Here is a 12,557-nt window from a genome sequence, read left to right as displayed (position 1 = left end):
TTTCATGTCTTTTGGGAAATTTAGAAAGTTTCGAAGCGAATCCAAACTACCCAGAGAGAAAATTATGTCTTTATTGTGCTATCAACCATACTATATTTTAATTAAAGTAAAATGTAAATAAATATGGGGAGTATTGTTTTTTACTTGGGAGTCGGTAGATAACTTTCATCGATGTGATTTTTTAACATGAAGAGTCCTTAGATAAGGGAGGGTAGTACCCATTCATAGTGGTTGAGAGGGTTCCAATCATGGCCTTGATGAGAGAAAAATGAGGTAGGAAATTGGCAGACTTTGGATAATGTGATGAGGCAGGAGGTTGTGATCACTTCAGTGTTTGAATGAGTATGAGTGGCTAGCTCAACATCTGCTCAAGTGCTAACGATATGTTGTCGAGTCCCATTTCTTCTCCTTTGAGGTGATCCGTGCAAGTGTTACATTTGAGTAATTGTTCTTCTTTCAGTACTCCATCCAAAAATGCTATGCTATTATAAATGCTCTAAAAGACTGAGCAATATTTACCGAACGAGTTCATCTCAGCTCATAGGTACTAGTACGTGGCTGTTGTGCACATGCAGAAGAATTCACCGATCACTCACTATCGGCCTCCACCACCAGCCATGGCGCTCAGTCTTTGCACTGCCTCCTTGTCGGTCCGCACCACGGCGCTGCAGGTAACATTCTTGACCATTGTGTAAATAATGGAAGGCCTCTTTCAATCGCTAACAGGATGGCATTCACATAATGAATATTTTGAGTAGCCAGCTTTAATTTCTGATCATTGTCGCCTCCATCCACCAACAAAACTTTCTTCTCTTCATGTATTTGTAAGTCCTCAAACATGCAAAGCTACAAAAGAAATCTTGTTCAGGTAAAATTTCCATGCATACGTATTCACTGCAAAGAATGTTCAGACAGAGAAACTTGGGCTGGGGTTTACATTGGTATTTAGGTTTTTTCAGACAAACATTGTTTTTTTTTTTGCATGCAGGATAAATGATGTGTAGGCCCACTGCCAAAATGGACGGGCCCCTATTAAATTTACACGTAAACGACGTCTTCGCTAACGGGCCGGCCCAGCACGCAGAGGTGGAACGCGGCTTATCAGTCCCGTGCTGAAAAAAAAAACTCACGCGCACACACACACCGGGGAATCGAAACCCTCGTCTCTCCTCTCGCCCAACCAAGGGGCGACGCCGCCTCCGCCGTCCCGGCCCGACCTCCTCCCCGTCGCCACGCCCCCGCCAAGTTCAACCGTCGGCGACGGCGACGGCGAGGCCGCCGTGAAACGAGTGACGTCTTCCTCGCCCTTCTCGTCAACCCTGCGGCGCACCCCGCCGCCGCCCTCCCCGTCGCCGTCTCCAGATCCAAGAAGGTGAGCTCCTCTTCCTACCACTACTCCCACTGCGCTTGTTAGCGATATCTTCTGGGAGATATATGGCCGGTTGCTGATGGAGTTCTGGGTGATTAATTGACTCCGATAAATTCCAGATCTTTGGAAGGGAACCCTTTAGTACTGCGTGCTGGCTTGCGGTTTATGCGTTGATTTGGTTTTGGTGCCGTGTTAATTTGCCGGCAGAACATGCGTAATCTTGGCTGCGAGTTTGTCCGCTATCTGTCCTGGGGTTTAGGTTTAGTGAGCATGGAGGTGTGGATTTTTTTGCTCACCCCCTCAAAGTTGAGATCTTTAGATGTCGTGTTAATTTGCCGGTACCATACGCGTAGTCTCCGCTGCAAGTTTATCTTGTATCCATTCTGGGGTTTAGTGAGAGGGGCTTGTGTTTGTTGTTTGATGAACTCAAGTGCACCCTAAAGTGGACATCTTTACAGCTCGGTCTCGGCAACGCCATGGTTTCCGCCTTTCCGGGTTCACGTGAGATAGTTCTATGAGCTGCGGATGGTGGGCTAAGTATTTCCTTCTTTCTTTTTAGGTATTAATCACTTGTGAATAATATTGTTTATATATATTTGGATTAGGTGTTGTGTTGTGGCTGTGTGAATGAATGTATTGCTGAATTATTTAGTTTGGTGGTATGGATACCATATCGTGCATGTCTGTAATGGGTCTTTAGCCTTCAAATGCATGGGCGACCTAAAAGTTGTTTGGTTGCCTGTAATGCGTAGTTCTATATGTACAATGGTCCTATTGAGAGTGTTCTTTTACTGTTTACATAAATGTCTGAGGTATAAGTGCCTGGATTTTGCCCATGAACAGTTCTGTCTATATTCCGCTTGTTTAGGTTTTTAGTTTATCAGTTCCCCTTGGTGGCGTATGTTGGTCAGTTGGCAGTTTGTATATGTTATTTCCCTTAGTGTTGTTTAGACCTAAGAAGCACGGACACGGGGACGGAAAGACGGGGATACGCATACGGGGATACGGGATACGGCATTTTCCCAAAACAGCGATTCGGGGATACGGCGAGTATATATATAATAAAATAAAAATATGGCATGTAATATTAAGTTAAGACAGAAAATTAATAAGAAAGAAATCTTTTTTGCCAAGTGCTTGATTGATCCTCATCCCCCCATGCCATGTTGTCATTGCAAGCTGCATCCATCTTGCAAAACATATCAAACACAAACAGTAACGAAGATTAGAGGAGAAGACATAATTGAAAGATTAGAGGACAAAACATACTTGAAGCAACATGGAGCAGCAGCGCAAGCATTCAACCCAGCAGCACAAGATAGCAAGCAACATCCAGGATCCAGCAGCTTAATGGTAGAAATATGACGAATCAAAGAGGAAGAGGTTGAGGAATAGGAGAGGCTGTTGGGTTACCTGCGAGTAAAGGCTGCTGGTGCTGGGGCTAGCGGTCGCCGAATCCAGGCGTCGCCGGCGGCGGCGTCGATCCAGGAGGCGGCGGCTCGTGCAGTACGACCTGGGAGGGAGCACCTCGTTCTCATGACAGAGAAGGTGCGGGAGACATATAGGGTTTCGTATTGGGTTGGACCGAGGCTGGTTTTGGGCTGGGCCGTGTCCCAAACGTGTCCCAGACGTGTCCCACCGTATCCCTGTAATTTTTTCCTTATTATTAATCGAAATTCGTGGGACACGGCTTAGTTCGCGTATCCCAGCGTATCCCGGCGTATCCCCGTATCCCGCCGTATCAGGACGGCAGTTCGGCTGATTCTGGCGTGTCCGTGCTTTTTAGGTTTAGACCCATCAAAGGAGCTGTTTTGTTTTTTAACAGTTTTTTTCTTCTCTTTTTCAGATGGGAAATAAGTTGAATATAGTTCAATGATTTCTGTTGGGACATCAGACGCTCTGGAGCCTTTCTGTCAACTCAGGACAACTTGGGGTACAGTTTCAGGTATGTACTTCAGTGTCACATCTCATTTTATCCTTTCTCTAGGAGTAAGTGTGATTCTTTTTTTCTATTGTTTGCACACCAGCATGATTCTGTGGGCCACCATAATTAGTTTTGCTTGCCATCCTTCTAATAAATTATGGCTTTTCTGCACGATATATAAATGCCAAACAAATATAACTCAGCAGCATATTTTTTGTTGGTGTGGTTTTTCATTTGGACCTTTCCTCCCCCTTTATTTGTGATGCATGTGTTGTTAGCAGAATACAGCTACCACGTTTTAGTCATCTGTGATATGCAGAGACTGTTTTCATAGAATCTGACTTAAATGTGCAGTTAAAGATGACCCAAACTATTGATAAAGTTGAGATAATGCTTAATCTTCAACCAAAGGTTTCTTTGTACCTATAGACTACAAGAAAACGTAATTTACTTGGTTGACTTTTAGAAGAACCAGCAACTGTGGTCGTTTGGTACTTGGGTACTTTAAACAATGTAGGCTTAGGGTTCCACGTACCTAGAAATCACTGGAAGACAATTGCAGTAGGGAGAAAACAATAAAGGAATTCATGGGAGCTGATAGTTATCTTTCTCCTATGCAGGATTATGTAAATGCCAACTTTTGGAGTTTGTGCCCTTTTGGTTTAGTCATCAAGACACTAGCTAGCGATTATGTAAAGAGACAAATGAACTGTTAATTGCCACCAAGTTGGCGAAATCAATGGAACACAGCAATTGAGGGGAGACTAATGTCAGTGCCCAAGGTCTCTGCAGTCGGAGACAGTAATTAAACTTTAGTATTCATCAAGTTTGGCAAAACCGCTGGACCAGAGTAATCGAAGGAGAAACTTCGACTCAAGTTGTTGATGCCGAAGATTTTTGTTATTGCTGCTTCATACATCCGCTTGATAGGAAGCCCTAGATTTTTAGATTTAGCATTCTTGCAAGTGTAGAAAGAAAGCAGTGTTGTCCCTTGTTTGCCTGTAAAGTGTTGTTGTAATGAGATAATTTTACATCAGAGTGTTATTTGTCTATGGATCTTGATTGTGACTTGTTCTGAACGAGTAAACAAGTAAAGATAATAATAAAGCATGATTGTGACTTGTTTGGCTTTGTGTGGATACCTATCATTTCCTGTCTGGCTGTTTGGTCCCAGGCTCAGCAGTAAAATAAATCATGGATATTTACCATGCTTATATGTTTTTTGGGGGCAAATAAAAACTACTCCCTCCGTCCCATAATGTAGTGTCAAAAAATGTCTTACATTATGGGACGGAGGGAGTAAATAGAAGCCAATTTTTTTATATATCTTCTCTTTCAGTGTGTTTGTAAAGAACCCCTGTATCAAGCGTGGAATTTGAAATTTCTCAAAAAAAAGTGTGAAATTTGGAATGTACATGTGACATGACATGCCCCACATGGGATAGTTTTAAAACACTCTCAGAACAAATCCCCTACGAGTGAAAATCAATGCCCCTCTAGAATATGATTTTTTCTGTCGCTTGTTCTTTGATCGTACTTTGTTATACAACCGTCTGTCATTTAAGTGCCTTGGCTTGTCATTGTTTCTTTTGAGCTCATTCTGATCAAAATCTTTTGCACATAGTATGCATTTATGCTTTATCTGCATAATGTTGAAGTAATGTTTTTTTGGTTGACTGTATACATATTTTTTGACTTTTTCAGAGAGCATCAGAATATTGTTGGATAAGCTGGAAGGGAGATCCTTATCAGGGACTATTTAACATCCGCAATTTCATCAGACTAATAGGGTTAAAATGGCTGGTGTTGCTAGGAAAGGGAGGTCCAAGTGGGACACACAGGAAATTTCTCCTGATATTGTTGAGATCAGTGAAGATGACTCTCCTCCTAAGAATACAGATGATCGCCGCAAAGATGTGATCCCTACTCAGGATCTCACTAATGATAATGGAAAGCGACTTGGTGAATCTTCTAACCTAAAACCTGATGCCTTCATGCACCAAGGCAGTACTGAATACGAGCAGGAACGCACTGATGGGTTAAATAAAGATGTCAAGGAAAGGCAATCTAAAGCGTCATCTGAAAGGTCGCATGCTCCTAGAATGGCTGAAGAGGGGCATAATAATGATGACTGGGGTAAGTTAGCTTCTTTGGAAAAGGCAACTGGTAACCAAGCTATGAGCAGAAATGCTGATGACAGAAGACGTGGAGATGAATGGGGCACAGCTGCTAGCCGTGGTTATTCTTCTAGGGTGTCGTCTGGTCCAGATGCATGGAAGCAGCGCACTCGCAGTCCATCTCCAAGAGGTGCTTGGAACAGGTCACGCAGGTACGGTTGAACAAGCAGTTACTTCCCTTCTTAGTGACCTTTTGAGCAATTAATTCCCTTTTTTGTGAGAAAAGTAACCAGCTTTTTTTACTGTGCATGTATTGATACTTTGGTTATGTGTTCCATGTATATCGTTTTGAAAAGCAACTTTTTGAGCTAATTTGGAGTTGAAGCTTTGCTATTGCTGGAAGTATCCAAGATAGAATTTATGGGTATGCTGCAAAAGTAAATCAGGCTAGGGCCCACAGGTCTTCATTAGGTTTACTTGTTGATCATCTCTACTTGTGCACAAGCACCATACCATATCATCTTCTTTGCAGTACAAATTAGAAGAAAGAACTACATAAGTTGGTTTTTATTATTTGTATTATACTGGCGGTCAACATCTATTATTCATTTTGATTTGCCAGATGATTTGTTGATTTAAGAAATCTTCCGAATTTCTACTAGAAGATGATTGTTTGAAATATTGTTGTAAGATTCAGTTCTATAGATTTACCTTTTCTCTGCTACATTTTTCTAACAGGAACAGAAGTGGCTCCAGAAGCAGGAGTAGAGAGCGAGTTAGAGGGAGAAGCAGAAGTCGAAGTCGGAGTCCTTATTTTGACCGTGGATCTGATTGGAGGGCTGAGAGAGGCAGGATATCTGGAGGGCCTTCTTTGCTCTGCAGAGATTTTACAGCTGGTAGATGCAGAAGAGGCTTGCATTGCAGGATTCCTCATGAAGATGGTGGGCGAAGGCAGTTCGACGAGCCTTATCCCGCAGACTCGAGGGAAAGGTATGGCCATCAGAACAAGGATTTCATGGATCCACGAGAACCAGATGACTATGTACGGAGCAGGCAACCTCGAGGTCATTTTGATGAAGGTACTTGGGAAAGATCTGAACCCCGAAGAGATTACAGGTCTTCTGATCAATGCCATGAGTTTGTCAAAGGAAGGTGCAGCAGAGGTGCAAGTTGCAGATATGTTCATGACGAGTCCGCTTCTCATGCTGGATGGAGAGATGATGCTAGGGAAACAGCTCATGTGAGAGGTGGTCCTGATTCATCCTTTGGGAATAGGACAGAGCACCGTAGAGAACAAAAAAGGCCCTGTAAATTTTTTTCTGAAGGTCGCTGCCGTCGTGGCGAAACTTGTCCATATCTCCATGAGGAAGCTCCCCAGAGTCAAATGGCCCCAGGTGCATCTGATGAGCCTCCAAAATACAGTGGTGGGCGCACACCAAGAGGAAATTATTCGAATTGGGGCGAAGAAACTAATGCCACACATGCAGGTTCTCATATTTTATCCAGAGATGACAGGGAAAACCCTGGTTCTCAGCATACTGCCAGAAGTGATACTGGATATGGGTACAAAAACCGGCAATTGGAAGATGCTGGAAGGGATCAGTACCAGATAATTCCTCAGGAGGATTTTTGTTCACAAGGGCGAAACAAACCTGAAATGTCTGCTTCAAAACAGCCACAGTTTTTAAGTCCTATCCAAACAAGTGCAGATAGCATGAACAATGACAAGGTATCTGACATGGATGGTCTGAGTGCATCTGCTACCACTGGCAATTTGAATATGCAAACTGGGATAAATGCTGCTAATCTTTTAGGTGGGCAGAGCTTGAGCCAAATAGCGCAGAGCCAAGATGCAGTTCCTCAAACTTCTACGGCACCAATTCATCCAGTCACAAGCCAGCAGCAGGATGGTACATCCATGTTCCCTTTTAATATCCAACAGCATGAAAGCAACTTTTCATTACATCCGAACAGGCAAGACCAGTTTAGCAACTTCTCATTACATCCAGACAGGCAAGATCAATTTGTAGCTTCTCAGGCAACTGCAAATAACTCAGCTCCTAGCATGCAGAATCAGCCAGTAGCCGCTCCTTATATGGGACACGGCCAACACAGCTACACTCTAGGTTCACAGGCATTGCCTGCATTTAATGGACATAATTTCAGTGGCGCTGGTCAAGTTCCGCAAGATCGCCCAACGCCTTTCTATGCTGGGCAGAGTCAGGCAACCGTTGACATGTCCAATCCTAACCAAGAGAGTGGTACTCACAGCATGCAAAACACACATAGTTTCCAGCCCGTTGCTCCAAATATGCAAGCTCACAGTCAAGCCTTGCAGGGGCTATCTGGAGTGCCTAGCCAAGATACCGGTACCCAAAGCATACAGAACGCACACAATTTCCAGCCTGTTGCTCCTCCATATATGCAAAGCCGGGGTCAAACCTTGCAGGGTTTATCGATATTGCCAAGCTCCAGCTCAGCTGATATGCCTGGTGCTCCCCCTGTTCCTCCTAATGAGGAAGAAATCCGCCGTTCATTAACATCTCTGGCGGCAACCCTCATAATGCAGCCTGGTACAGTTGCTGGACTACAGTTGCCCCAGCCTATTCTGAATCCGAGCTTGATGGCCAGTTTGTCAGCTGTTGAACCCAGTCAGTGGCCTTGGGCACAGCAGCAACAGGCAGGAACGACCCAACTCGCGCGGTCTGAACAGCAAGCTCCCCGGCAGACATTGCCGGCACCATCTACGGCAGTTGGTAATAGTAATGGCAACAACCCAGCGCCCCAGTCGGTCGGTCAGACCGCTGCGACATCAGTGGTTACCGCGCCACAGGCTGCAGAAAATAAGAAAGTAGACGCCAAAGCCAAAGATAGCGATGGCGAACAAGATGGCGACAAGAATAAAAAGGGCAACAAGGAGGAGTCCAAGGCGCTGAAGATGTTCAAACTCGCGCTCGCAGACTTTGTGAAGGACGTGCTCAAACCTACCTGGAAAGAGGGCCAGCTGACCAGGGAGGTTCACAAAACCATCGTGAAGAAGGTCGTCGACAAAGTCACGAGCACGGTCGAAAACACCCCTCCAACAAAAGAGAAGATCGATGTCTACATGTCCTACTCAAAGGAAAAACTTAGCAAACTTGTACAGGTATAGCCCCCTCACCCGCTATTACTCCTGTTGCAAACAACCTGGCACCTTGTTATGTTGACTAATCGGTTTGGTTTGTGTGGCAGGCATATGTCGGCAAGTATGTCAAGGCGTAGCGCCACCCCGCCGGCCAAAATGGCGACATCGGGCGTCTGTCTGTTTTTGTGCCTTGTGTGACAGGAAGAATGGAAAGCAGGGTTTAGGTGGCAAGGGTTTCTTTTTGTTCTGTTTCAGGCGCCTTGTGCAAATGTTGCCTAGTGTTGTATCATCGTCTCCTCCTTTTGTACAACAACACCATTTGAAACATGAACCTCCTGTAGCGGTAGATAGATATAGGTTATGCAAAAGACGTGGGTCGGTCGTCGTCGTCTTCATGAACACCGCACCGGGCGTGTTCCGTGTTTGCATGCATGTAGAACTTGACTTAGCATGACTGCCAATTCAAACTCTGTCCTCTGTCTGATTGGTTGTTTGTTTCTTTAGCTTTTTTCTCTGAACTTTCTGAAGTAATGCCTGGCGTGTTGAGGAGAAAGCAGCTATGAGCGGTAGCCACATACTGTCACTGAGAATGAGAGTCTCTTTGGTAAATGGAAGTTATCCAGATTCAGTGTAGCATACTGTCTGATATGATATATAGCAGTCTTGCGTACACATATGCTGCAGTTCAGTACAGTGCAGGCTGTAGTATGTTGCTTGCACCAAAGTTAGGGTTAGTTGTCCGCGAGCAACTTTTGTCAGTTCCTATAAAGTTCTTCCTGTAAATTTTATTTTTGAGGTAATATCACCGGAAGTCGTAGAACTTGCGCTCAATGTTTAGTTTGGTGCTAGAACTTTAAAAATACGGATTTGTGGTCATCTAACTTGACATCGCGTGCAAATACGGTCACAGAATACGCATGCGGACATATCAGGGTGTATGGGCCTACTTGTCGGTGAGTGATGGCCTTTGGCCAACTGATTTTTGCACAAAACAACCTTACTATTTTTTATTTGCGGGAAAGGCCAACCACTGTACAACAGCATATTGATACGAAAATTAACGGAAAGGACCGACCTCTGTACAGCATATAAATACGATAATTAACTAAAATATCAGCGAGGCGGGACTCGAATACACGACACAAATTAAGGACACAAGATCCTCAAAAAAAAATTGAGGACACGAGCCACTCTAGCCAACCAACCAATCCTTGACGTTCATATTTCAAGTATGGATAACAAACTAAGATGTATTGAACGTGGAGCCTAATGACATTTAATTTTTCGTACCTATGAGCAGTGGGTCCTACCTGTCATTGCACATTGAAAATTAACAGGAAAAAGTGTGGCCCCCAGCTCTTGAACAAACAACCAAAGAGTGGCATACAGGACATTCTAGCCGCTACAACCTACACATATTACACATCTACGGTGAATAACTAGTCTTAATGTACTAGAAATATGTAAATACTACGTAAACAATAATTACAATAATAAAAATAACGTCTAAATATGTGTTATAAATATTGTACATACAAACTATATAACCTACTTTTAAATTTGTTCATGTATTTTAAAAAAATTCATATATTTAATTTATGAATTATAAATTTTGTATCCTTTCAAATAAATATTTCCAAAATTAAAATTACAAATATCATTTTAACTTTGCAAACATTTCAATAATTGTACTCGCATTTGTAGAGTTCAACTTTTGCGTAACTTAGAATGTAAACATTGATATGAATATTCAATCATGTATAATATTGAAATTATATAATTTTTCGAATATAAGTCATGAGTAAAGTTTATACACAAGTGAATAATTTCGAAAATTTAGTAAATGTTTGAACTCATCATTTTGCATGATTTAAATATAAGCCTCGAGTGTGTTATTTTTCTTGGATTCATTAAACATATTTATTTAATAAAAAATTCAATGTCAGTTTAACTAAATATTTTTTATATAAATATGCATGTGTATATTTAAATGTTTTTATTTACTAATAATGATCGCTTGTATGTATAATATTCTTGGAACATAAATTTGTTAATTATGTTTTACAAATATCTTTAAAAAAATTGCAAGTGCAAAATGGGCCGCAGTATCCGCAGAAATAAGCCGGCAATGGCAACCCCCTTCCGAAAGACTCTGTTTTACAGCTCTGTCAAACCGTCTTGATGTGCAATTAGCTAATTAGTATCACTCCCGTTGTTTTACTGCTCCACTTGTAAGTACTATGTTGATGGCATTATATTTTATCTTAATGTGTCAACCTACCGAATATGACTTCTGGTCCTGCTTAACGGAATCAACTGTAGCAGTACGTGCCTCTACATATTTTAGGTTAAAAAAAGGACCGGTAAAATAGCTTAAATGGGCTGCAGATGTACACCAATTCCTCAGAGATGCGGAAAAAAAATGTCATTTAAGTTCCACGTTCAATAAATCTAAGTTTGCTATCCATACATGAGATGCGAACGTGAAGGGTGGGTTGGCTGGAGTGGCTTGTGTCGTAAACATTGACCGCAGGTTAAGTATCTGCTCACCCATTTTTTGTGTTAATTTTTATACCTATATGCAGCACAACAGTCAGCTTTTTCCACAAATAAAAAAATGTGAGGATGTTTTGTGCAAAAATTAGTCAGACGAGCAACATCACTCATTGACAGATGGGGTCATACACCATGATATGTCCGCGTGCGTATTTTGTGACCATATTTGCATGGGATGTCAAGTTAGGTGATCAAAAATTCGTATTTTTAAAGTTCTAGCACCAAACTGAAGATTGAGTGCAAGTTCTATGACTTCCGATGATATTACCTCTTTATTTTTCATTAAACAAAACTAGCTAAATGGACTAGGGCCCGCCAGCGAGTGACACGCGTGACAGCCATCGACGAGGGGCGGTTTGAGGTGGCGACGCGGGTGCGGGGTGTCCGCCGGCGAGGGGTGGCGCGGGTGGTGGCACGTCGGCGGGTGACGCGGGTGCGGGGTGTCCGCCGGTGAGGGGTGGCGCGGGTGGTGGCACGTCGGTGGGTAGCAGCCGCGCGATCCAGCGCGTGCGGCGGTGGCGATCTGTCGTGTGTGAGGGTTGTCACACGGTTACTAGCCTGCCAAAACTATACCATCTTCCTGTAAACAAGCAGAGAAGATTGAGGCCAATTACAAGATCCTCCAAAGTGATGGATGGTTTATGGGAGTTGTTGCAAAGCTTTTTTTGCCCCAATTTTTCGTAAATGGTGGGTTTTTACAAATACAGGATATGTTGGAGTTGCTCTCAGTCCTTGCAATTTAGTCAGCTGATCTCAAAATATAACCGTGGATAGTAAGGCATATGTGGTGGTTTCGTTAATTTTAATATTTGGTAACTTCAAGTAAGTCGTCTTTGGTGACTTCGTTAGTAATCTAAAAAAACTGGCAACTTTAAACGAGGTGTCTGTTGGTGGTTTCGTTAATCTTAAACCTTACCAACTCAGTAGATGTATGCGTATGTCTTCTTTACTTAAAAACTCCTTAAGATTGCATAGGGTTTACAATTGTCAAATCATCTCCCTCAAAATCCAATCAACAAATCTCTAATTTATCTCCAAAGAACATAACCATGTCTTCTCTTAGGCATAGGCATGATGATTACAATTAGGGTGGGCAGCAGCATGGTGATGGACGACCGTGCGCATCCATTAAATGTTTTTCTCCATTTATTCGTAGACATCACCTAATTTCCCGTCAAAATAATGGTGCCCAAGGTCATCCCCATTTGTTCGCCAAAACAATGGTAGCCAAGGGCATCCCTCTTTTTTAAGCCATTATTTTTTTATTCTATTGCACACATTGAATGAGAAATATTGAGCACAAACAATTTTAACGTATTCGCTGCAGACATTGAGCACAAACCATCGAAGGGAGGCGGACATGGAAGAACGGTCGCGGTAAGTGTGTGTCAGGTGCAGGTTGTGGGAGGAAAAGAGGAGAGGTGGTAGGGGGGATTTGATGGGGGTTGACGGTTGGGCCCATGTGTT

The 12,557-nt window shown here is 42.9% G+C and overlaps 1 protein-coding gene and 1 long non-coding RNA gene across 4 annotated transcripts; one reads left to right on the top strand and one right to left on the bottom strand.

The window, feature by feature from the left end:
* Window positions 1-1,137: 1,137 nt before the first annotated feature.
* Window positions 1,138-9,037, top strand: LOC119318153 (zinc finger CCCH domain-containing protein 55-like). Of its 3 annotated transcripts, XM_037592677.1 has the most exons (7): window positions 1,138-1,372; window positions 3,216-3,314; window positions 3,914-4,075; window positions 4,998-5,600; window positions 6,149-6,650; window positions 6,686-8,555; window positions 8,642-9,037. In XM_037592677.1, exons 4-7 carry the CDS (start codon window positions 5,090-5,092, stop codon window positions 8,669-8,671), a joined length of 2,913 nt encoding a protein of 970 aa, XP_037448574.1. In that variant the 5' UTR covers window positions 1,138-1,372; window positions 3,216-3,314; window positions 3,914-4,075; window positions 4,998-5,089; the 3' UTR covers window positions 8,672-9,037. The 3 variants fall into 3 exon arrangements, with proteins under 3 accessions (XP_037448574.1, XP_037448572.1, XP_037448573.1); XM_037592675.1 differs by having other exon boundaries at window positions 4,998-5,622; window positions 6,149-8,555; XM_037592676.1 differs by lacking the exon at window positions 3,914-4,075 and having other exon boundaries at window positions 4,998-5,622; window positions 6,149-8,555.
* LOC119318154 lies at window positions 2,442-3,182 on the bottom strand. The gene is made up of 2 exons (XR_005153964.1): window positions 2,783-3,182; window positions 2,442-2,558 (listed from the first exon to the last, which is right to left on the bottom strand). It is a non-coding gene; the product is annotated as an uncharacterized LOC119318154 (long non-coding RNA).
* Window positions 9,038-12,557: the final 3,520 nt, after the last annotated feature.

Source organism: Triticum dicoccoides, chromosome 6A, assembly GCF_002162155.2.
Source record: "Triticum dicoccoides isolate Atlit2015 ecotype Zavitan chromosome 6A, WEW_v2.0, whole genome shotgun sequence".
Taxonomy (NCBI): Eukaryota; Viridiplantae; Streptophyta; class Magnoliopsida; order Poales; family Poaceae; genus Triticum; species Triticum dicoccoides.
The sequence above is the reverse complement of the archived record's forward strand: the minus strand, read 5'-3'. Positions and strand labels throughout refer to the sequence as shown.